The sequence below is a fragment of the Tasmannia lanceolata genome, unplaced genomic scaffold (genome assembly GCF_043159265.1).
Source record: "Tasmannia lanceolata isolate RefF3 unplaced genomic scaffold, GAP_Taslan_0.1 ptg000008l, whole genome shotgun sequence".
NCBI classification, from domain to species: Eukaryota; Viridiplantae; Streptophyta; class Magnoliopsida; order Canellales; family Winteraceae; genus Tasmannia; species Tasmannia lanceolata.
This window is the reverse complement of record NW_027518685.1, coordinates 21,826,835-21,851,017: the sequence shown is the minus strand read 5'-3', so window position 1 is coordinate 21,851,017 and position 24,183 is coordinate 21,826,835. Positions and strand designations below refer to the sequence as shown.

Sequence of the window (24,183 nt, the reverse complement as noted above, 5' to 3'; positions counted from 1 at the left end):
AATTAGATAGACATGGGACCTAAATGGATAAATTCCATTTTGCATCTTCTGATCTAAACAACTATGAAGTGTACATGAAGTCTATTAATGTCAAAACTCCCTTTAAGAAGAAAATGCAAATATAAAATTGTAAATGAATGAGAATTCTCTTGCACTACCAATAATTATGCCTCTCCTTTTTTATTTCTTTATTGTTAGTCTGAGTAAATGCTGCCGTCCCAAGTGGGGGCATTCCTAATGACTATGATGGGACCTAGCCTGATGTGGGACAGGTTTAATGGGCGTAGCCGAACGCGTTCCATCGGTCCTAAGTGGGGTCTGCCTAGGTACGTATGAGACCAGGTGGGACCTAGCTTGATATGTGATAGGTTTAACGAGCCTAGCCTAACGCGTTTCATCAGCTCGGAGCTGTTGGCGTATTAGTTAGGTACCTAACATTTGGTAGCAGAGTAGCCACCGTGTAATGTTTTCAAGTCACGGAAGGGACAACATGTGAAGAAGACTACTTGCAATGGCTACTTGGTAGAAAAGTCAGAGCAAAATTCAAAAGTGATGTTGGAAAATTTTAAATATTTTAAATAGAAAAGTCAAAGATTCTTTTGCTTTGTGTTTAAAATTTGGAGGGAAGATTCAAATTAAAGTTCTCCCCCCCTTTCTTTGAAAGCTAGAATCAATTGCATGAATGGGGACTTGAACTCAAGACCTTGAAGTGTGTGTGATTGTTGTGCTCTTTAAACTAAGGCAAAATAAATAGTCCTACATAAGAACTTGTGAGAAATCTTCTCATCCATATAAGATGGAGAGTTGGAGAAAGGCTTGAGCCTTCAAGGGGCTTTAGAATTTGTTGGGTCTTGGGCTTTTAGAAGAGCACAAGCCTATGTGTAAAAAACACACACGCGCGCCTCGCCGGGTTGTGGCCTGAGGTCCGAGTTTGGGTTTGGGTTTACAATAAAAGTATCTTTTTATAATAAAAAGGTTTTAACTTTTTAATCCCTCACGTGTTTGATATTGAGAGAGCAAACCGTTTCAAAACTCAACGGTCACAAATATGACTATTGGAGGAAAAACGTTTTGTCTCTTCTCTTTAATGATGTCTCTTCAAGCGGACATGTCTCTATGCGTTTTTGTCTTTTAATGGCTCTTCCCAACGGACCCATAGTGTCTATAAAAGGGATAAGATAGCACAGTTTTAGAGACACAAAAATAATTCGTTTTGTTTTCTGCCTATTTCTTGCAAAAACAGAATTAATTTGCCGCTCTGTTTCTGTTACCTTCTTCCTCAGTTTCGTTCCCATCTGAGCACAGTTTCATTAGTGATTCTGGGTGGACCACTCAGCGAATGCATGTGGACTGGAGCCAATTTTGGCTATTTTATCTTGGAGCGTCGGTTCACAGATCCTGGTTGCACCGGTAGGCAACCAGGTAGGGGGCGGATACGATTCTTAAGGAGAGTGACTAGTGGCACAACTCAGCCTTCTCCTTCTCAATCTAATTTCCAAAGGGTTTTCTGCCAAACATATAAGTTCTATTTTATTTATGGTTTTCAAACAGAAAGAGTTTTCCGTTTCAACTTGCAGATTTTTGGGTTCGAATTCCACTAACCATAGATGAGACATTTATTTTATCCAACAAGTGAAGTAATCATAAAGTCGGCTGCCGTGGAAAGGGCTACCTGGAAAAAAAATCAAGAGTGAAAGCCGTCATAAAATGGGTCGTTTGAGACTGCAAATGTCAGTGTGGTTGAGTGTTGCGATCCACGATGGGGGCCTGCCAAGGTATGGGAGTAGGTGGGATCCAACTTGATATGCGTGTTAGTATGCAATCACTCTATATAGACTGTGGGTAAATTTGTGTTTATTTAAAGTGCACCCGCATTACAATTATTTTATACCCAAATTGCACTTTCAACCAAACTAGTCCTAAGCAAATAAGTCGGTTACTTGATCTTAAGTCTTCACATGAGACAAATATGATACAAATATCTCGAAATGTAACTTTCTAACTAATAAAATGAGAGGAAGTCTAAACTTAAGGGAGCCCTTGCAAAAAAGGGGTGAAAGGGCTCCCCCTTTGGCTGCACATCACCATCATGTTTGACTTTTCAGCCATTATTAATGCATGATGGTGATGTGTAGCCAATGAGAGAGCCCTTTCACCTCTTTTTTTGCAAGGGCTCCCTTCAGTCTAGAATTCCTCAAAAAATGATAATCTATCTTAAGAAGTTTTAATATAATGATGTAGTTGTCATATCAATTTTCTGTTACGTAGAAAGTGATTGATTTTTGCTGCTGCTTCAAGATACTAATCGATAACTAAGAAAAACATTCAAAACTACTAATGGGCCACCTATCTTTTGGATGCACCCATCCTGGTCTTCACTCAGTAAACTTGAAGATCCTAAAAAAATTTGTTTGAGCAAACTAGAAGCTACAATTGATTACTCCTTTTATGTGTTTAACAATCTTTTGCAATGCTTTTAAATAGAGACCCTCAAAAGTTGCATGAATTGGCATACTAATTTAAAATCTAAAAACATCATAGAATCCCAAAGCACCACCAATGGTTCTATTCATTGTAGCTCTTAACCAACATATCGGCAGCCAAATTTTACCATGGTGAATTTGTACTATCGAAATTCATACTATAGCCACCAGCCACCATAGAGGATAAACTCGGAAATCAAAATTATGGGAAACTCGGCCAATCAGGCAAGACTTCAAAAAAGGAAACTTTCCTTGACTTCTTAAGACTCTACATTATAAAAGGGGGATCAGACTCCAAGGTATGCATTCATAATCTCATTCTCTCAATTCCTAAGCCTGTAGAGAGCTCAACTTGAACTTGTTGGCATCGAAGAGTCCCTTGAAGTCTAAGTCCAACCATCTTAGATGCTCTTTTTTGTTCGCAGGTCACAAGTCATCTTCCTAGGAGCCAGCTCGGCACGGTTCGCTTTCCGAAACCCAGTTCAGATTTCAGCAATAGATTGGCGTTGTCCCTAGGACTGCGAAAGAAAATCTAAACCCCTGAGGATGCAATGAGAAAGAGCAACCACAACACCAATCAAAGATACGCACTCAGAGCCCAAGTTGCAATCTGCCCCAAGGCACATGTTGGGGGTTCCACGTGAAAGCAAAGATCCCACATCGAAAAGGTTGAAGGATGTGGATGAGCTTATGAGGATTCGGGCACCCTACCCTTAAAAGCTAGCAAAGATCCCACATCGGAAAGGTTGAAGGATGTGGATGAGCTTATGAGGATTCGGGCACCCTACCCTTAAAAAAGGGTGACTTCTACCTGAGTCCAAACAAGTGGTATCAAAGCCGAGGCGTGGCAACCCTGGTGTACCTCCGAGGATGGAGATATCCCTCGGGGAAGATCTTAATAACCTCGGGGAAGATCTCGTAGTTCTCACGTTGCACCCGCGTGGAGGGGCGAGACTGTCCACGTTGCTTCCACATGAAGTGGGAGCTTGTTGGGGGTTCCACGTGAAAGCAAAGATCCCACATCAGAAAGGTTGAAAGATGTAGATGGGCTTATAAGAATTCAGACACCCTCCCTTAACAGCTAGTTTTTAAGGGTGAGTTCTACCCGGGTCCCAACAACACAATTCTCCAACCCGTCCTGAGCCTCTCATGTAGTCCATCATCAGCCTACTGACGTCCATCCTGTAGCTCAGGAGGTCGTAGCAATGGTAGGCCGGGTCAACGGGCAAGCTCAGTAGGTTGCAACCCTAACCGACATGGTTGAAAGGCTAGTGGAGAAGGAAGACCTCTCTTCAAGATGGTGAAAACCGAGATGACCGGTCGCCCTCTCGAAGAAATGCAGGAAGTAGATCAGACTTTAGCTCAAGTCCCAGACTGCACTACAAAGGGAGGCTCGAAGAACGCCAACGTGCACAAGAAGACTAAGGAAATGGGCCAGAAGATCAATGCCGTGACGAAGGAGAAGAACCCCACGGAAGAACTGCAGTTAGCGAACGAGCCTCCCTTCACAAAGAAGATTCATGAAATGGGCTCGAAGAACTACAAAAGAACTACAGTTAGCGAACTACAGTTGCCTCCGGGATTGAAAATGACCCGTATGTATCAATACGATAGCATAGTAGATCTCGTTGACCACTTGGAGACATTTAATGAAATGATGCTGCTACATGAGGCGTCAGATGCAGTCATGTGCCGAGCTTTCCCAACCACACTGAAGAAGGCTGCTAGTGTCTGGTAGTCAAAGCTTCATCCTTCCTTCTTTTAGTAAGCTGAGTCACCAGTTCTGAAAGTTGGTGGTGGAATCGATACATGTGGTTGAAGCTGGTTTGCGTGAAAAACAACAAAAAATCATTTCCACTAACTAAACCAAGATCTTAGTTACTAGATTCATATTGGTGATGAGTTGAAATTCGATGGTGAATAAAACTTTACCAATATTGTCCAAGCTGACAATCACTGCTTGATCTACTCCCCGGTAGGTGTGCTCCACGTCGCTCAAACCCAAGCTCCTCCGGAAGTTGAAGTAGTGGCTCCTAATTGTTACCAAGATTTTAAATTTTGACCAAAACCGAAATTGGTTTATCCGAAATGGAATAAAATTTCAATCGAAATTTCATTTCCTTCGAAATTTTGGCCAAAATTTAAGGGATTTGATGCAAATAAAAAAAAAGATTTTTTTTGTTAAATAATAGTTTCCCGAAATTTCAGGGATTTCATCCAAAATTATCTCAAGATTAAATATTGTTTTATTTGATTTCGTGGATTTTGCCCGAAATTTCTGGATTTCAGCCCAAAATTTCAGTTTAAATGAGGATCGAAATCACTCCCGAAACCGAAATTTAAAACCTTGGTTGTTACGTAGATGAAGGTGGAAGAAGAAGAGAACTAGGGATCCAATCCCAACTCTGAAATCCAAGAGGTTTCAAGTTCTTCCAAAGAACTAGAATAGAGAAGGGGAAAACGAATTCGGAAGGGAATGGGTTGGATGCTTTTCACTAGATGATTTCCAAAATGTGCAAGTGTGTAAATCGTCCAACCCCCATTTCCCTTTTATAGACACCCATGAGAAATTTGTTTCCTTATAAGAGTCCTTTTGAACTTTCGAAACTCTAAATAACTATTTTTTTTTTCCAAAATAATTGCATAGCCAAAAATGTTTTTGCTGCACAGTTACCTAATTTTTTGCCACTCCACCCTCATCGCCACTTGGAGACACCCATTTATCATGGGAAAAAAATATAAAAATAAAAAAAATTCATGGTAGCCAAACCTGTCCTTTATCTTTCTCACCCATATTTTCATACTTCCAAATTGGAAAATGAGATATAATCATCTCATTTTTTTACTTGTACAGCCCATCTAGGCTAGTGTAAAAGAGTAGTGATAAACACAGCAGAAGAGGCTGTCGGCGAATATACTTGGCCATAGTATTTCCAATTAATAGTACCACGGCTATGTGATAAAAGCCTGGGGTAGCGCACGAGCAAATGCGGAGCAGGACTGCAGAAGGCACCATCGTTTGGAATTACCATGCTTTCTATCATCCAATACTTTCTTCCCCCGGGCTCCTCCTCCATATCTTCCTCGCCTTGCCAGCTCGGCCCCTGCTCCAAGAATAAGAAGAAGATTATCCACATGGTTCGAACAACGCCCTTCTATTTCCCTTTCCAAAGCCACAATAGAGCTTCCACTATTTCTTGCTGCTCCTCCTCCTCTGCCATGCCTGCTGAGGCAGAAGTAGAACCCGTTCCCTCCTCTACGTCCAATTCATTGTTACAGGTTCTTTTTCTTTTTCTCCTACACATATACTTTGATCACATGCCAACACTTAAGAGCACGCACAGAATGTGAATCACATCCCACATAATTTAAAACAGAGACAGCAATCCTAGTTAGGCGATTTGAAGCCCAGATGAGATATGGGTACTGTTCGATTGGTACTGATGAATTAGTAAATTTTCTACACAGTCAAAATTATGTATTGATTTTTCTATCAAGTCTCCTCTTTAGGAGGAAGGTGTTCTCTTTGGTCCTGGTTCAGTTTATTCATTAGTTGTTGTAAGCGTTAGGTACCTGACCAACATCCCAAACGCTCCATAGCTTATGGAACGCGTTAGGCTAGGCCCTTTAAACCTGTCTCATGCCTGGATGGGTCCCACCTAATCCCATACTAGGCGGCCCCCCACTCAGGACAATAACAGTAAGAGATCTGATTGGCATATGGTAAATGATTTGCAGCTTCAAGATTCAAAGTGGGATATCGAAACTTCTATTGGTTAGCCTGTGCCTTTTAATCTTGGAGCCGATTGTGAGGCAGCAACTAGAGGACAGATGGTCATCCTCGTAGGCTTTCTGGATAGTTCAATTTCTCGTTAGGATGTATTTTGTTAGGATCTCGAGAGGCTTAAGGTTCAATTTCTCGTTAGGATCTCGAGAGGCTTAAGGTTCTACTGTGGGGCAGTGTCCCTTTCTTTTGTTTGTTGAAGAAATTTAAGAATGATAGGCATTATTGTAACATGTGAATGTAATATGAGATAGCTGGCCATTCTGAAGTTTCTTATTTGTTGATTTTCAATAATTGGTACTTAAACTGTTTAAAAGCTCCCTGGATCATTTGAATTGTTTTACCACAATAACCATTGACTTGCTAGAGTTGACTCAGTTTTACCTTGGGCGAGTTCTTGTTGGAGTATGAATTTTTAAACATTGGTGACTGAAGAGTTTAGACCTTTCAATGTCCGAAAATAAAATGTAGGAGAAAGTTAATTTAGATGGATCTTAATTTCTTTAGTAGTTGAAGTATGTTTCTTGATTTGTCGGAGCATTAATTTTTAAGCATTGGTTACTTAGTACAAAAACACTGTTGGATAAAGTTGGTCTAGATAGCTCTTAAATTCATTAATATGAGTTGGGCGACTTTGTTTTTAAACATTTGTCGAAGTATGAGTTTTTAAACATTGGTTTCTTGGCACATTTCTAATCTGCTTAAAGCAGCATTCTTAGTTTCTATGGCTTCATGTGCAGGGTAGTCTATCTTATGCAAGAGCATATTGGGTTTCTAGATCTCTCATTGCCTGGAATGTGAATGTGGAGGACACATTCTTCTATCTATATGCTAGCAAATCAGCTAACTTATCTCTTACAGATGTTGGCATTGAAGGTTAGAGAATCTGTGATACTACTTCATAATTTCTACCTTTCAATTTAACCTTTTCATTTGTCGTTTTCTTTGCCAAGAACCTAAATAATGAACAAATCACAGGCAACCGTATATTGAACATATGGGCAACAAAAGCTAAGGCAATGTCAGGAAAAAATGATGGAATGATGAGACTTGCCTTCCAAAACTGAAAGTTCGTAAGGTTAATTATATAACATGTAGTCAATATGGCGTCATCCCCATATGTATAAGTTCAGGACCAACATCGAGAAGTTCGGGACCCACATGGATAAGTTCATGCTGGGGGATTTGGATATAAACCGAATGAGTAGATTTGTCTTCAACAAGAATTAGCAATTGATCTTACTGTTCAGGAACCACATGGATAAGTTCATGTTGAGGCCAAGTTGCTCCCTCTATGGACCTGTGTCGGTTTATATCCAAATTCCCACTCTTGACAGTTCAGATTGAAGGAGATCCCTCGACTGAAAATAAATGCCAATGGGAGGTAACCTCTCTAATTGGCAACAACGTAAAAAGTACCGTGAAATCTGTCAATCACTTTCCTCAGTGGACTTCCAACAAATTCATCATGAAGTCATATAAAAAGTGACAAGCTTGCAAACCATGGGCCTCAATGTTATATAACACTATTCCAACATTATAATATCCACTTTTTTGTTCTTTTGCTTATCAGGATCCTTCTTAGTCAATTAATAAGAAAAGTGCAATTCACTCACTGGAGGCTCAAACTATTGGATCACTGCTTCTCATCTCTATTCCTCTTAGAAAATCATTATCTGCATTCTAATTCTTTTGACTGTTTAACAATTCTATTTTAATTGGTTGATATGCTTGTTCCTACAGCCTAGACCATGGGTTATGAGCATTTTGTGTGTGTGTGTGTGTGAATGGTATGGGTTATGAGCATATTGCTCTATAAAATATAATATTCCCTTCACTCCATTGAAGGGACATGATATATGCCTTGTGCAGGGAAACATACTGATGTATAGTTTTATTCTAACAGGCCATGATGTGGAAATTAAACTTGAACATGACATTAGTTGCCTTCCGGAAAATGTGAGTTGTAGATATTGGCTGCATGAACAATAGTTGTCAATCTTCCATATTTTCACTAATAATTGCTTGGGACAGTTATTTAACTTGACCCTCTTAAAATGACGAGAAGGCTCATAATGATTTTGCATTACAATCCATCTTTGACTAAAGGTTTCTCTCAAAATACTTATTCCCAGGTAACCGAGAAGTTTCCTCATATTGTAGATTATAAACCTTTCAAAATCCCATATTCTGTGGATGTCGGAAGCCTCATCAAATGGCAGTTGGCCATTGCCTCCTTTGATGGTAAGAAAAATGGTAGACCTTTTTTCCTTTAAGTTTCTGATCTATAGTATCCTTAATATCATAATTTCAGTGATTTATCTAGTTTTGATCTAAATCTAATGTAATTTGTGCTTGTCTAGCTCCCTTCAAATTGTATCTAGCTATGATTTACGCTCTTTTGCAGATTTCCAATTGTCCACATTGTCTACTGACCACACTTAATTGATTCTGTGCACTTTCTATTATTGCTAAACTCATTCCAATTGTTTTGAGCATTTGCCTAAACTTTTGTTCTTCCACACTTTTAAAGCATTGCCAAATTATCATCACTTTACTAATTAGTTGAGGTCAGGATTCTTGGACATTCCCTGCTAATGCCTCTTCTTGTGCAGACATACATTAAATCTTGACGTTCTTTGTTCAAGGATTGACACTGTATTGGATGCAAGCTGGACAAAACTTGCATTATCACATATTGTTCTTCAAGAAAAAAAACATTTGCTCAAAATATCTCGTTACTCTTAATAATCACAAAAATCGTCGAACAGCTAATGTTGTGCCATCTATTCTGATTCTTTCAATATAAAGCATAACTCACTTTCTTTCTTTTTTTAAATGGAATAGATCATGAGTCGAAGCTGCAACCATAACCTGAGTTTGATTTTACAGTATTTTGTGTTTCTTTTCCAATGAGTGCCTGTGAATCCTGCCAACCCTATTTCTGTTAATTATTTTCAAGATCGAAATGTTAGTTTGATGAGTTTTATAGGTGCCTTTGAATTGTGTATCAAACTTCACATTAGCTTACACATACCTTAGGATTCTATGGATTTCACATAATTAATATTGTTCGAGTATATGCCCTAAAAGTCAGTACATTTTTGTATTTGTGTGATTTATATCATTAATAAAAGTTACATTTCATGACATCTATTGGGTACTTTTATTAGAATGTGTGTGATGTGCTTATTTTGTAACACATATTTATCCCTAGGTAGCAAAGTAGGAATACAATGCTCAAAGATCCTAAGGAGCAGGGAGATATGGTATTCCGATTATTTCCAGGCCTTAAATGTTCCTGGTTGGGGTCGAGATTTGATATCTCCTCATGTACGCAAACAACACCAGTCTTGCCTTGATGCATGTGTCGTGGCGTGGGTTATCTTGGTCACCGGGGTAGTGGACCCTAAGCAAGAAGAGTGGGTGCGATGATCGGATCACGCACTGAACATGATCATCTCGTAATAGCTTTAGGACAAGAGTTGATAAGGCTATTTTGCCCAGACAGGACCCTTTACATGTCCTTCGACCTGAGGGGTCATATTGGTATGTGGGCCCATCCGCTCTAAGATTTTGGTCTATCTTATAGTGGTTCTGGTTCAAGGTCACATTCAAGTAGTACTGAGTCTTTGGGCAAACCCACGTTGTCAATAGTGATGCCCGACATGGAATTCTTTATCCCAATATTTAGTGGCTGTCATCTACAGTTTTGGTTAGAGCAGACGGCCTATCAAATAGCTTGGCCAGGCGGATTTGATAAAGTGTTTATCAAATGTTTTCCTAAAAATAATTGTATGTTTTGAAATGAATTTGCAAATGCATTTGCGGGCCTATATTGCTTGACTGAAAAGTATACTGAGTGCGCCCCGAGGTAGTAATTGTCCACCCCTTGTAGGATCCAACTCAGTAGATGTAGATTGGAGAATGGACGTGCACATTTGATGTGATTAGGGGTATGGATGATCTGACAGTTATCTTCAGAGTTACGTCTTGATGGAGGCCATTGATCCAATGCGATTGTAGTTTTGACTACATAGCGAGATCGTAGTGGGGCCTATTTTTGGGTTCTGCAAGATCGACCGTTGGATCCCTGCAATGATCCCACTCGCAACTCGTATGACCCATTTACATGCTTGTAAAATGTGTCCCGATTCAAATGAAGCATCTATTTAGTTTGATATTTACATTTCTGCTTGACATGTGGATGATAGCCTGCAATACTTGCTTTAGGTTAAAGAAAATACATAAGCTTTATTTTCAACTGATTCGAACTGATGCCAATGTGACCTACAATTACTGAAATTTTCTTTTATACAGCTGATGGAAAATGCAACGATGTGACTGGCTTGCAGTTACCTGGTGTTCTTGATGATTTATTCTCGTACAGTGGTCCACTTGGTGCTCTGTTTACTAAAGAAGCCGTCTCACTTTATATTTGGGCTCCTACTGCTCAAGTACGCCATTTTCACCAAAAAATCATCTTTGGCTAGTTTCATTTCTTTCACTATATAATTTTATCTTTTCTTGTTGTAAAATCAGGTTGTTCGTGCACACATCTATAAGGATCCATCTGGTGGTAATCCTTTTGAAAGTGTCCACCTTGAGGAGAGAAATGGTGTTTGGAGTATTGATGGTCCGAGAAGTTGGGAGGGTAGTTATTATGTGTATGAAGTTTCTGCCTACCATACCAGCACGTTGCAAATTGAAACATGCATGGTCAATGATCCTTATGCCAGGGGGTATGCTTGTTATCTTCATTTTGTGAGCACTTGTATGTTTTAATTATTGTATTAACAAATATCTGTACATAAGTGTGCATGTATGCCTATTTTGTTCATATTCTCATCTTTTTTGAGTAGGATCTCATCAGACGGAGGGCATACTTTGTTAGTCAATCTTGATTGTGATACTATAAAACCGGAGGGATGGGATGGCTTAGCAGATGAGAAGCCAAATCTTTCTTCTTTTTCTGACATCAGTATCTATGAGTTGCATATAAGAGATTTCAGGTCTGTAATCCATTTTCTCCTGACACAGTTTGTCCGTAATATTTCTAATATATGGCCAGCAAGAGCTCAAGGATGACTAAATCTAGAAGTTATCCCATCTTTTATGTTTTCATGTGTAGCTTAAATCTTAAGAAAAGTTTTATTTCTTCTGACACTGTTTATCCTTAATATTTCTAATATACGGCCAGCAAGAGCTCAAGGATGACTAAATCTAGAAATTATCCCATCTTTTATGTTTTCATGTGTAACTTATATCTTATGAAAATACTTAATATTGTCATACATATGGAAACCATAAGTTATATATTGTTTATGCTTTGTTCATAATTCTTTTTATTGTATTCATACTCCAAAGGCTCTCTAATCTTTTTAATAGTTCTTTTTATTGTACTTGTTAACTTACCAACTTCTCCAAAAGCTTAAGCTGTTGGAGAAAGGCGTTATTTATCTTTTATACTTTAACAATCTCCCGAACGTGTGGCCCACTTGGCAAACACGTGGCTCATGTGGTCCCACTTTGGGCGGACCATCGCATGTGGATTTTTGCTATCCGGGAGGTTTGAACTCGAGACCTTTGGCTCTGATACCATTTTAACTTACCAACTTCTCCAAATGCTTAAGCTGTTGGAGAAAGGCGTTATTTATCTTTTGTACTTTAACATTATTCATACTCCAAACGTTCTCTAATCTTTTCAATAATTCTTTTTTTTATATTCATACTCCGAAGGTTCTCTAATCTTTTTAGCTTGATCTATTACTGGATGTGTTTCTGTTTAGGTTGTTTTAAAAATATATCTGGAGGATACTTTGTGTTGTAAATGAAGGTGATTGCTCTGTAGAATTTTTAGTTCTGAGTTGCAATTCATTTATTAAATGGCCCATTTGATTTCACTCAATGCTTATGTTTTGCACAGGTGGCATCATTAAAATTATTTAGCGTTAACCTTAATGTCTTGCATTTTCAGTGCGAGTGACCAGTCTGTGAATCCTGAATTTCGAGGAAGCTATCTTGCTTTTACTTCTCAGGTAGTCTTTGTTTTAGTTCATTAACAGTTCTAAATTCTGATATGGTTCTTAGAAATTCCTCCAATATTGTTGTTTTTTGTTTATCTGCATAAGAAAACATCTCTATGTATCTTTGGACTAGAATGCAGGTGGTTAGTATCGCCGATTCTTAATTGCCTTAAATTTTGTAATTCTTGTTTTAGGCTAATCTAGGTGACAGTTACATACGGTGCTTGTGAGATGAGATCATAATTAGGATTAGGGAGTCATGCTGAAAGTTACATCATTCAACATCTAGCTGATAAGCACATTATGCTGAGTTCTTGCTGTGGTTTCAGGTACAAAATAATTTCTATATAAGTGATTGTGAAATTACTTGTTCCACCTAGAATAAGATTTTGATTGCGAGATGGAATTATGATTACGAGATAGGTAATGATAAGCATCCTAATTATGATCTTGATCTCAAAATCCCTCTCCATCCTTATCACGAAGTCATATGTTGATTGATGTTCTCCTTTTTACGATTCAATTTCTTCTACTAGAAAGAACCCAGACCCTAATTGTCATCATAAACATCAAATAGGAATGAAACAAATAAAATTTAGATGTAGGTGGAATGAAGCAAATAAAATTTAGCAGTCAGATTTGCTGCACCTGCGTCCAATTAAATGAGATCAGATCTGATTCTGTAACCAAACTCAATGAGGATAGTAGTTTACTGATTTTCTGTTGAAAAGTCTTCAATCAGTCCTTTGCTACAAATAGGAGCTATCAAAACTCTAGAAGGAACAACATATCCATATCTCTTTTCAGGAGCAACTGAGTTCACCAAAAGAATTTGCAGTATGCTCTTCATGTACAACTGAACTACAAAAGAGACGACAGTAGCTTGCACATTGGAGGTTTTCTTCACCAAACAGATTAGATCTCCGAGTGTCATGAGTGGAGAGTTGCACACAATTAAAAGAACACCTGAAACATGGAAGATGACAACAGTAGGCAGTTTCTGTTCAAGAACAACCAAAGCACAAAAACACAGGACAGCAAAAAAGAGGTAGATATAGAGCTTTCTCAAAAAAGAAAAGAAAAAAAGAGAGGTACATTTTGTAATTTTCTTTTACAAACCCTTTAAACCCAAAATTGTTTTTAAGCATTACGGCTTCACCTTTTAAGATAAAAAATGCTTTTGATTTTTTTTGAATGGCAGCTTTTATCTATTGATTATTTTAGTAATTATGCATGATACCATTTAAGTGTAGTAATTATGCATGATACCATTTAAGTTATTCATGTGTATACATCACTTACTGTGAAGTTTCATATTTGAATGGTACCTAGGTGAGACCCACGGTTTCAGTTTTGGTCGGCAAAAAAATGGAAACATTTTGGTTTTAGTGGAAAATTTGGTGCAAATCTTGTAAAATCACGGAAACGTATGGAAACATGCAAATGATGAAATTTTAAAATGAAACTTTGGGAAATGCTAAAATAAGCACAAATACATACTTAGAAACCAACACATAAGCAAGAAAGCCATCCATAATGGCTTAGTCACATCAAAACCTAATGACATGCGTTGGTCCCATGCCGATCTAACATCCCAGACATAAGATACGGTTACTTTGCTGTGTATTTCAATGATGCTGCATACCAAATATCATTATCTACATTAATGAAATGAAATGCAAACCATAACATCTGTCAATTTTTTTTTGTCATTTCGACCATTTCGGTTGAATTTCGAGAATTTTGGTAGAATGTCGGGAATTTTGATCCAAATTTCAGGAATTTCGACAGAAATAATTACATGGAAGGAATTCATGTAGATTTCGATTCGGTGGGGATGGAAATGAAAACATTTTGATCGTTTCAGGGAAATTTTGAAGAAATTTAAAACCATGGGTGCGACATCCCACAATATTATTCATCTACCCTCGATCCTAGGCTCCTAACTTCCAGTGCGAAAAGATTGTAAAAGACGGAGTGCATAGGATTTTCAGATAGTGGACATGTTGATGTTGTGTGTGACCAATCCATCATTAGGTGCAACTTATCCGTGGTTCCCACCAAAATACCTACTTGGGTCATCACCAAAGAGAAATAACAGGTGGAATGCTTTGATCGGGCAAGACGAGAAAGAGCCCAATAAAGCGAAGTGAGTCGTATTTACTAAAATGAGGAAAGCCCCTTTTTTTTGGTGAACCCCATTAAGACTATTGTTCCTGTCATGTTTTATTCTGGTTGTTGGATCCTGGATGACTTTGCAGACGGTTCGAGGCCGAACAGACATGGGTTCAAACGCCGAATGTAGGATCCTAGGAATTCTCCTAATGGGATATGCGCCAATTCAATTCTGAGCGGATCGTGAATTGGACATCGGTGGATCTGTTCTGAAGTTGACCAATTGACACCCCTATTGCTTTCAAAGTTTTAGCTTGAATGTAAATGGATAGGGTCTGATTCTAATATCATCATCCTTGTGGTCTACTTGTGTCCCTTTTTTGATTGATGTTGGCTGCATTCATGTCCGTGAGTTTCATGTTTGGTGGGCCCACGATCTTCATCTCCTCTTGCTTAGCAGTGCCTGTGCAAGTCTGTCATGCCGGTTGATTGCGTAACTTTCACCAGGGCTTTTGCAATGATTAGGTTGATAGATGATTGCTGGGGTGACCATAGTCTTCTCCAGGGAAGCTTATCTAGTAGTGAGCACGAAACCATTTCATGTATCTTAATTATTGTGAATGGTCAAATGCGCTACATCATGTATATTTAAATTTAGATCAATTCCAAAAGAAGGTAGTTATATTAGATCCTAGTATGGATACACTGGCTTACTTCCTAATCAGGTAATTAGTATGGGAACCTTAGTATTCTTATTTCCACAACATGAAAAAAATAATATTTGTGTACTAATGTAAGCTGTGTAAAGTTACACAAGGCTACTTAAAATCCACCTCCCACTTGACCTGAAGGCTTATAATTTATATCTCCATGTTTCATCCCCTAAATGGAGTAAAGTCACTTTTAAGCAATGGATTAATTAATGCATCCATGAGAGTATACTTTGTGTGGTTAAATACTAAGTTAATAAATTTCTTTGCGTGGTTAAATACTAAGTTAATAAATTTTATTACATAGCACCATATTATTTCAGGATTCAGCTGGGATACTACACCTACAAAAGTTATGCAATGCTGGTCTCACTCATGTGCATCTTTTGCCAACCTTTCATTTTGCTGGTGTTGATGATGAGAAGGAGAAATGGAAGTACGTAGGTAAAGAGTTTTCTTTCGTTAGGATTTGACTTTTACCAAGTGTTTTATAGATTCAATAGTTCATTCGTTTTTTTTTTTTTTTTTTCAATATTTTTACTACCGACATGTCTCTCTTGTCGTATATATCCCTAATATTCTATTGGAGGTTAAGCAGAAAGGAGGCAGGCGTTTTTTAGGGGAGGGGGGGGGGGGGGGGGGGGGGGGGCATATTTTTAAAGTTGTGGGGGCTCTCACAAATTGTTGGTGACTCTCCATGGACTTGCAATGTGATGGTGCGGACACCTGGAACTCGCATGGACTTTTTGAGACTCGAGGGATTTCAGAGTGACGCAAGCAAAAAGCCCATATCTCATTGAAAATGATAATATACATATCTCAGGAAAAATGACTAAAAAATACCCATATCTCATTGAAAAGACTAAAGGACCCATATCTCACGGACAATGACCAAAATACACCTCTCTTACAAAAAAATGATAAAATTCCCTTCTCTTAGAAAATGACTAAAATACCCATATCTAATGAAAAATGACATAAATATACCTCATAAAAAGTGAGAAAAATATACATATATAAAGGAAAATGAGAAAAGTATCCATCTAATGACGAAAATGCCCATATCTAAATGAAAATGAAAAAAATATACATCTCATGGAAAATAACCAAATTACCCTTATCTGATAAAAAAACCCAAAAACACTATGCCATTGAAAATGGCCAAAATACCCATATATAATGGAAAATGACAACTTTAAAATATCTAATGGAAAATGACAAAAGTAGCTATCTAATAGTGAATAACGTAACTACCCCAATCTCATGGAAAACGATACAATCACATTATCTCATGTAAAATAGATTTGCCATTTTCCATGAGTTTTTTTTATCAATTTCTGTGACATATGGGTATTTTATCTTTTTATGAGATACATGTATTTTTTTATCATTTTTCTTTATTGGTGTATTTTGGTCGTTTTGTATGAGACACGGGTATATTGGATATTTTCCATGAGATATAAGGGTATTTTCCTCATTTTGTGAGATATGGAGTGTTTGGTGATTTTTCCATGAGATGGGGGTATTTTGGTCATTTTAATTATATATGGGTGTTTTGGAAATTTTCTATGAGATAAGGTACTTTGGTCATTTCCCCTGAGATTGGGTTATTTTTCTTAGTTACCATGAGATATAGGTATTTTTGTCATTTTACATGAGATGGACATTTTAATCTTTTTCATTAGATAGGTTACTTTGATATTTTTTCATGAGATATGGGTATCATTGTTATTTTATATGTGATAGGGCTGTTTTGGTTAATTTCCATTTGATATGGGTATTTGGTCAATTTCCATGAGATACTGGTGTTTTCTTGTCATTTTCTATGATACATATGGATTTTAGATTTCCACTTGGTTTAGTCCAACAAGTATGAAGTCTCCTTGGGCAATTATTTCTTATTTATATAGTGAAATATGAAGTCTCCTGGGATTCTACAGGCTTGTCTGGGGAACTCTGGACTAATACCATATTTCATAGTTCCCTACAGGTTGCTTTAGAAATCCCATTTGATTAATGCACGGCTGTCCAAATCCCAGCGAGGCCTTGTGAATCCCGTGTGACCCCCTCCCCTCCCTTCAAAAAAAAAGAATGAATTTTATGATCCTCTTTCCCCAAAGTATGCATGTCTCTCTCCTAGTTGTAGATGAATAAAACACCTCTATGCCATCTTATTCTCCTCAGTGACAATATTACCTCCAAGAAACATACAACACCTACTAGTAGACCGCTGATCTGTGTCAGACCCTGCCCAATCAACATCTAAGTATCCTCAACATCGACGATGATTGGCATATAAAAAACCTTCCACGGAGCTACCTTTAGGAACCTAAGGATTCTGTGCACAAAATCAACATGAGTAGTTTGTGAAATCATCTTTGATCCTAGTGAGGCTTTCTTTCTCAAACCATCCAAACTCAAGATTGTCAAGCATTCTCCTAAATCCTTCACCCGCCCTATATAGATCTTCACATCCAAACTCAAGATGGTGAAGTTTTCTCCTAATTCTAGGGTCAAGTTGGCTAGCAGCCATGGATCTAAACACCATCAATCACTAGACCTGAAATGTGTTTGTGCCTCTTTGCGGTTTGCGGTACTGTGAAATAAGATTGTATTTATGTTGATCTTTTTAACCAATGTCTTGTGCTCTCATATTATTATTTGTTAATAAAATTATTCTCTAGGTTATATATTTTAGTTACCTTTATGGGTGATATGGCGTGACGGTCGTCTTAGGTTTTTATGCTTTATGTGTCCTACAACCATATTTCATAATATCCAAGTAACGTATCTAGAAACATGTGTTTAAACCACCCCAAAGATACTCATTTTTTTTTCAATTATCCATGTCTCTTCCACAACAACTTTCCTAAGATTTGAGTGCTGGTTCTTTCCGCTAGTAGTTTGGAATTTCTTGTTGTAAGAACAAAATTGGTGTAGTTATTCCTGAATTGTCTTATGTTGGTGTCTTGTTTTTTGTGTTTGATCAATGTGAACACTTCTACAGACTATGATAGACTGGCGGCATTATCTCCAGATTCAGATAAGCAGCAAGCTGAAGTCATGGCAATACAAGATGAAGATGGTTATAACTGGGGGTAATATATTTTTGAATTGTATAGCATTCCATTCTTATTTTTGAATTGTATTTTCTTTTAATCACAAAAGGTACAACCCTGTTCTTTGGGGAGTTCCAAAAGGAAGCTATGCAACCAATCCAAATGGACCATGGCGTACTCTCGAGTTCCGTAAAATGATTCAGGTGCACAACTTATAATTTATATTATTAAGTAGCAGCTATATGCTATTGCTAGTATTGCAGGTTTCGAAGTTAATTTTGTAAATGGCTAATTGTCCACTCTTATACTAATATATCTTGATTTCAGGCACTTAACCGTATTGGTCTCCGTGTTGTGTTGGATGTTGTGTACAATCATTTGAATGGAAGTGGTCCGTTTGATGACACCTCTGTGCTCGAAAAGGTCATCTGTGTTATTTTATTCTTTGCCCATGTCTTATGTTATTTTATTCTTTTATACCTGTATTTGTTAAAGGACTTCTGAATCCTATTTTTACACCATGAGTTCAATTGTAGGTAGTTCCTGGATACTATCTAAGAAGGAATTCTGATGGATGCATTGAGCATAGTACGTGCGTGAATAATACTGCTAGTGAGCATTTTATGGTAGAAAGGTTGATTCTTGATGATCTCTTATGCTGGGCAGTTGATTACAAGGTAATTCACAACTGAATATTGTTTTGACTGTAACCATTTAAGATTATTGGCGATTTAAATTCATTCTTTTTAACTCCGAGAATTTGTTGCTGTTGAGTTGTTTGCATGCTTTTCTCTGTTGCCCTGGAAGCTGTTCCTGTCAAAAAATAAGTTATATAATTGATCCCCATGTTAAAAGTTTATTGTTATTGGGCTAAAAATTTTCAATACCAACTGTGATTAGGGCATGTGGAATCAACTAAGAATATTCATTAAACTCATGATGAAGTTCGAGCTAGTGATTGAGCCCTTAAATTTGTCTTCACTTTCTTTTTTCTTTTCTATCGGTGATATAATTGTGTTAGCCGAACTGTCTGAGACCTTCACAATTACTTTGTATTGAACTTTCTTTCCTAAACTATCCATTAAGAGGATTGGGTTTGCTCTTAAACATCCCTTTTCCTTTGCTTTCACCTTTTGGATTTTTTGACTTCTCATTTGTGGTCTTAGGCTTCGACGCAGCAACCTCAACCAAATTGTCTGGCTCTCGATAATCCTTGACCTGATGTTTTACAAACTGGTCCATCATCACTCACTGCTTGCCCACAGATAATGACTGAATTTTTGAGAATTTAAGGCGTAGGAGAACTGATCCCCTGTCAGGAATGGGTGTGCTAAGAAAATTCAACTTGTAGACAATCCGCCATGTCATTTATATGAGCAATTCTTTGACAAGATATGGTCATGGAGACATATCGAGATATTAGAGACAAAAAAAACATTAATATTAGTTCCCATTTTATTATGTAGGTTATTTGTGTTTTATTCCTGATCTTTCTATATAATAAATCTGCTGAATCAGTTCATGCATTCACGATGGACACTATCTTGAAATGTTTCACTAGATTTTTGTGTTATCTTTTGATGTCTATGCCTCTCATGGCCAATTAAAATTCACAGACAGTCTTTTCAGATGCTAGATTGAGCAGGGAATTGATGTGTGGTCCACCATAGGTTATTGGACATTTATTGGAAGTGAATTTTGTGACACAGAAGAGTAAAAAGCAGACCCTGGAGCCCGATTGAGTGCTTGACGCAGAGTACAGAGCTGTGGCATGTGCTCTTGGAGAAATCATGTGCACACAAAAGTTGTTGGGAGAGATAGTTGTATTACTCCAAGCTCCAATGCCCTATGCCCTATGACAACCAAGCGATAATAGATATTTCCTCAAATCTAGTGTTCCATGGAAGAATAAAAGGTGGTCCAGTGCACGAGGCTCCCGCTGTTGCGGGGTCTGGGGAGGGCTAGATGTACGCAGCCTTACCCCTGCTTTGCAGAGAGGCTGTTTCCGTGACTTGAACCCGTGACCACCGGGTCACAATGGAGCAACCTTACGCTTGTGCCAAGGCTCGCGCCATGGAAGAATAAATCACAAAAAATTTACTTGTGATTATGTGAGTGAGAAATGACCAGGGTCCAGAGATGACATCTCCACTCTGTCATACCAGTGTTTTAATTGGGAAATATATTCACATAAAGTCCAAAATCAATTAGTTCTCTAGTTGACAAACTGGGCTTGCATGACATCCATGCATTAGTCAGAGTGGGAATTTGTGTATTATTGCGACTTCTATGGGAATTCCCTCGATATTTTTCTTTACTTACAATTTTATTTCCTTGTATATTCTCTCTTCTATCCGTGGATTACTAAACTATTCCTGAATGTGTAACGAAAGCATATGAAAGAAGGATGAATCAATTGAAAGATCTTTCAAGTTAGGACATCTTATCTCTTCATCTACTGGTTTATCTTTGATTTGCAATTAACAAATAACGTGCTTGCTCCCTAATTTTAGATTCAATTGCATACATTTTGATATTGAATTCTTCAACAACATTAGTAAATAGAAATCATGTATGAGTGATTGATAGCTTTCTTGATAATTTATTTTGCTATGAATTGAAATCCTATCATGCACTATATAATCTTTAATGCTATATTACTCTGATTTTCTTTTTAGGTTGATGGATTTAGGTTTGACCTTATGGGGCATATCATGAAAAGGACCATGGTATGTATATGTATGTCCATTTGTCAATTACTGCGTTTTAATACATTCATCTTATTTAAGATGTTCGGAAGCATGTTATTATGCCAGGAAAATGCTATATATAAAGTTTATCTGCCACTTAGTTTCTAATGTTTCATCACTTGATTTTCTTTTTTGGTTACTGGTTATCATAGTTCAAATTTATCCTTCATCAATTGATAAACAAACTTATGAAGGTTTTTAATGAGGAAATTAGTTTCAAAATGGCCTTTAAGCTTTTTCCATTAGTGATGAATAAATGTTGTATGATGCCCCAAGATCCCAGTTTACAAAATAACAGCAACTTCCAATCACAATCACCCTGGAAGTCCTAGTGTTGGTAGCAAGGTTTTAAATTTCGGTTTTGTGGAAATTTTGGTGAAAATGATGTAAAATTCAGTTAAAAATTTCGTTTTTTTTAATTTCATGGAAATTTCGGCAATTTCTGTAGAAATCTCGGCAGTTTCGGTGAAAACCTTTAAATTTCGATAGATTCTTCAAAATCTTGATGAAAATCTTGTAAATGAGTATGAAAATGAAATTTCGGTTGATATTTTGGCTAAATTACCAATTTTTTGCCGAAATCCTTTAAAAAGACGATTCATTGTGAATTTCATTTCAGTCTTGGCTGAAACCAAAATATTTCAGCCGATATTTCAGATTTCGGCCGAAATTTAAAACCATGGTTGGTAGAACTAACGTTACTTCCGATGAACTTATATGTTTCACCACAACAACAATAAACAAACAATACTTTGAAACGACAACAATATTTCAAGATCCTGGTGCACACCAATAATTCATAAAACACAATTTAAGATCCTGGTACACACCAATAACTCATAAAACACAAAACTGGGTTTGCACACTAAATATCCAAGTAAACTTCAGATCATACGCATCGAAACTTTATATTATATAGAACTATACATCTGGATATCCCAATCCAAGGATCATTGTTGCCCGACAAGAGTGGGCAAATTTGATCGATTTTTAGACTTTCCGGACACCCTTGAAAAATCCATTACAAAAAATCGTTGCCCTTTAGGGTTGGAATCTGGGTGAAATTTTTTGGGTTTTTCCCCGCATGAAAAGATGAACCCATGGTCAAAATTTCATTGGAAAGATGAATCTTGTTGGTGGCATACCTTTTATGGTGTCTATCATTGGGAAGCCATCCCTGATTAACATTTGAGTATTCTATTAAGTTTCAACGTTGATTGATGAATTGTTACATGAAAATAGGCATTATTGTCTGCAACTGATTGGGATCTGTACTTATAACATACAAAAACAAAATGCTATAGTTAAAACGGATAAATGCATATTCCAATTTCCTTTCTGGAGTTTTCCAGTTGGTTGTTTAATTTGTTGTGGCAATATATTAAACTCATTAATCTTGTATCGTGAAATGTTTCATTCTGTTTGGAGCACAGGTCAAAGCAAAATGTGCTCTCCATGGCCTATCCAAAGATGAAAACGGAGTCGATGGTTCTAAGATCTATATGTAAGGATCATGACATTGGCTATACCTTTACTTTCTTAGTACAGATATGCTTCTAACCACTGATATCTTTATTATTTGTCAAGGGATGTTAACCTTTGTTTATCTATTAATTTGTTTGAATCTTGTGACACATCCGTACAATTTAAATTGAGTTTCTTGTTTTTTGTAGATATGGTGAAGGATGGGACTTTGGAGAAGTTGCAAAAAATGGGCGTGGCGTAAATGCATCACAATTCAATATATGTGGGACTGGCATTGGGAGGTACTATGATCCTTTTTTCTTATGTGTTTGGCTTAAAATATTTGTATTAGAAAGCATTTTGACTGTAATCGAGCTGTGTTCAGGATAAAGTTCTAATTTGATCACTTTATGAACTCAGACACTTAATCTTCTCTAGTACTTCAAAACTTGTCCTTGGCTTGAGATTTATCCCTTGATTTCTATTTTTGACTTAGTTGAGTCAATGGAAATAAATAACAACATAATTGACTGAGTCTCACGCCTAGAGTAGCTTGCCACCACATTTTATCCCTTCTGGAGGGAGACCCGGGAAACAGGAGGTGTGGGGGGGGGGGGGGGGGGGGGGTTGAGCGCTAGCTTGTTGAGGTATACCGTATTGTAGCCATGTAGGGGTATTTTATTCATTAGAATATAAATGACTTGAAATTTATAAAAATCAAAACCTTTTGCTATACGGCTTATGTCAGCAATCCTACTACAATATATGATCAAAATATTCTTTGCGATTTGTGGTCTCTATTCCCTATTTTTTCATCGATTTGAAGGTTGGTTTAGATTTCTATTCACAAAGTACAGAAACATCAGATCTGGAGTTTTTCAGTCCGATTTGGAGCGAGGTTTTCATTTCAGATTTGGAATTTTTCTGATCAGATCTTGACTTATTTTAGTTCATATCTGGATTTTTCAGTTCCGTACACATGATTAGGAGACATCTTTTGATGACGGCAAATAGTTCTCTCATTTTTTTGTTCTCAGAATTGATCCCCGACAAAGGATTTTGACTAACAACAAGTCAACCATCACGTCTAAGTATCGCGGTCTTAGGAACTAGTTCTACCATGAGTAGCTATGAAGACAACACGCCTAATGTGCAGATCACAATAGTTATTGGATGACACTAATTATCCTGAGTGGTTAGTTAAGTAAGATGTACTGACGAGAGGTAAATTGTGTTATGTTACTAAGGTAATGATGAGACCGAAGGAGGATGATCCTGATTATGATAAATAAGAGTATGGGGGCTTGATGGTGATGTCTTGATTGCTAAATTCAATGCAGCCTCATATCAGTTATGGATGTTTATTCTTGAGATGGGGGCCTTGACTTCTTTCCTTGACTAGGCACATCAATGGAGTTCTACCTTTATGGGCCCTTTACTGCATTGGCTATGATTCGTTGAAGAGGAAATTTTTTGAAAATGCCCGCCCAACCTTCTCCCTCTCATCTCCTATATACTAGTAGGTATCTTTTCTTTTCTTTTCTCCTATGTATGCCGAAGTGTCCATGGGAATATTTCCTCCCTAAGACTGCCTTTGTGCCAACCCTGGTTGTGCTTGTGGCTGCCTCACACCACTTCCTCCTACCGTCCACCAGGTTACTCTTGAACTACCCTTAGCGCTCCTCGAACTACCCCCTCCTGTCTCTTGTTATGGGCGGTTAAGCCTCCTCATCTGTATCTTGTCATGATTAGAAGCCATGGACTCACATGGCCTGCCTTTGCTCAATCCTTT

At 37.6% G+C, this 24,183-nt stretch overlaps 1 protein-coding gene across 4 annotated transcripts in view; it reads left to right on the top strand.

Annotated features, from left to right (window-relative positions):
* The first annotated feature begins 5,367 nt into the window (after positions 1-5,367).
* LDA (limit dextrinase) overlaps positions 5,368-24,183 on the top strand; it is a 38,458-nt gene continuing 19,642 nt past the window's right edge. For 2 of the 4 annotated variants that reach the window (XR_013253080.1, XM_077388589.1), the window contains exons 1-16: positions 5,368-5,762; positions 7,008-7,143; positions 8,174-8,226; positions 8,403-8,511; positions 10,588-10,724; positions 10,810-11,009; positions 11,130-11,279; positions 12,245-12,305; positions 15,442-15,562; positions 18,126-18,216; positions 18,287-18,380; positions 18,505-18,600; positions 18,714-18,854; positions 20,856-20,906; positions 22,361-22,431; positions 22,601-22,693. Coding sequence is in view for 2 of the 4 variants with exons in the window: in XM_077388589.1 (XP_077244704.1) it covers positions 5,514-5,762; positions 7,008-7,143; positions 8,174-8,226; positions 8,403-8,511; positions 10,588-10,724; positions 10,810-11,009; positions 11,130-11,279; positions 12,245-12,305; positions 15,442-15,562; positions 18,126-18,216; positions 18,287-18,380; positions 18,505-18,600; positions 18,714-18,854; positions 20,856-20,906; positions 22,361-22,431; positions 22,601-22,693 (1,853 nt within the window). In the remaining 2 variants the exon portion in view is untranslated. The remainder of the gene's footprint in view (positions 5,763-7,007; positions 7,144-8,173; positions 8,227-8,402; positions 8,512-10,587; positions 10,725-10,809; positions 11,010-11,129; positions 11,280-12,244; positions 12,306-15,441; positions 15,563-18,125; positions 18,217-18,286; positions 18,381-18,504; positions 18,601-18,713; positions 18,855-20,855; positions 20,907-22,360; positions 22,432-22,600; positions 22,694-24,183) is intronic. The other 2 variants (XR_013253079.1, XM_077388588.1) reach the window with 2 other exon arrangements.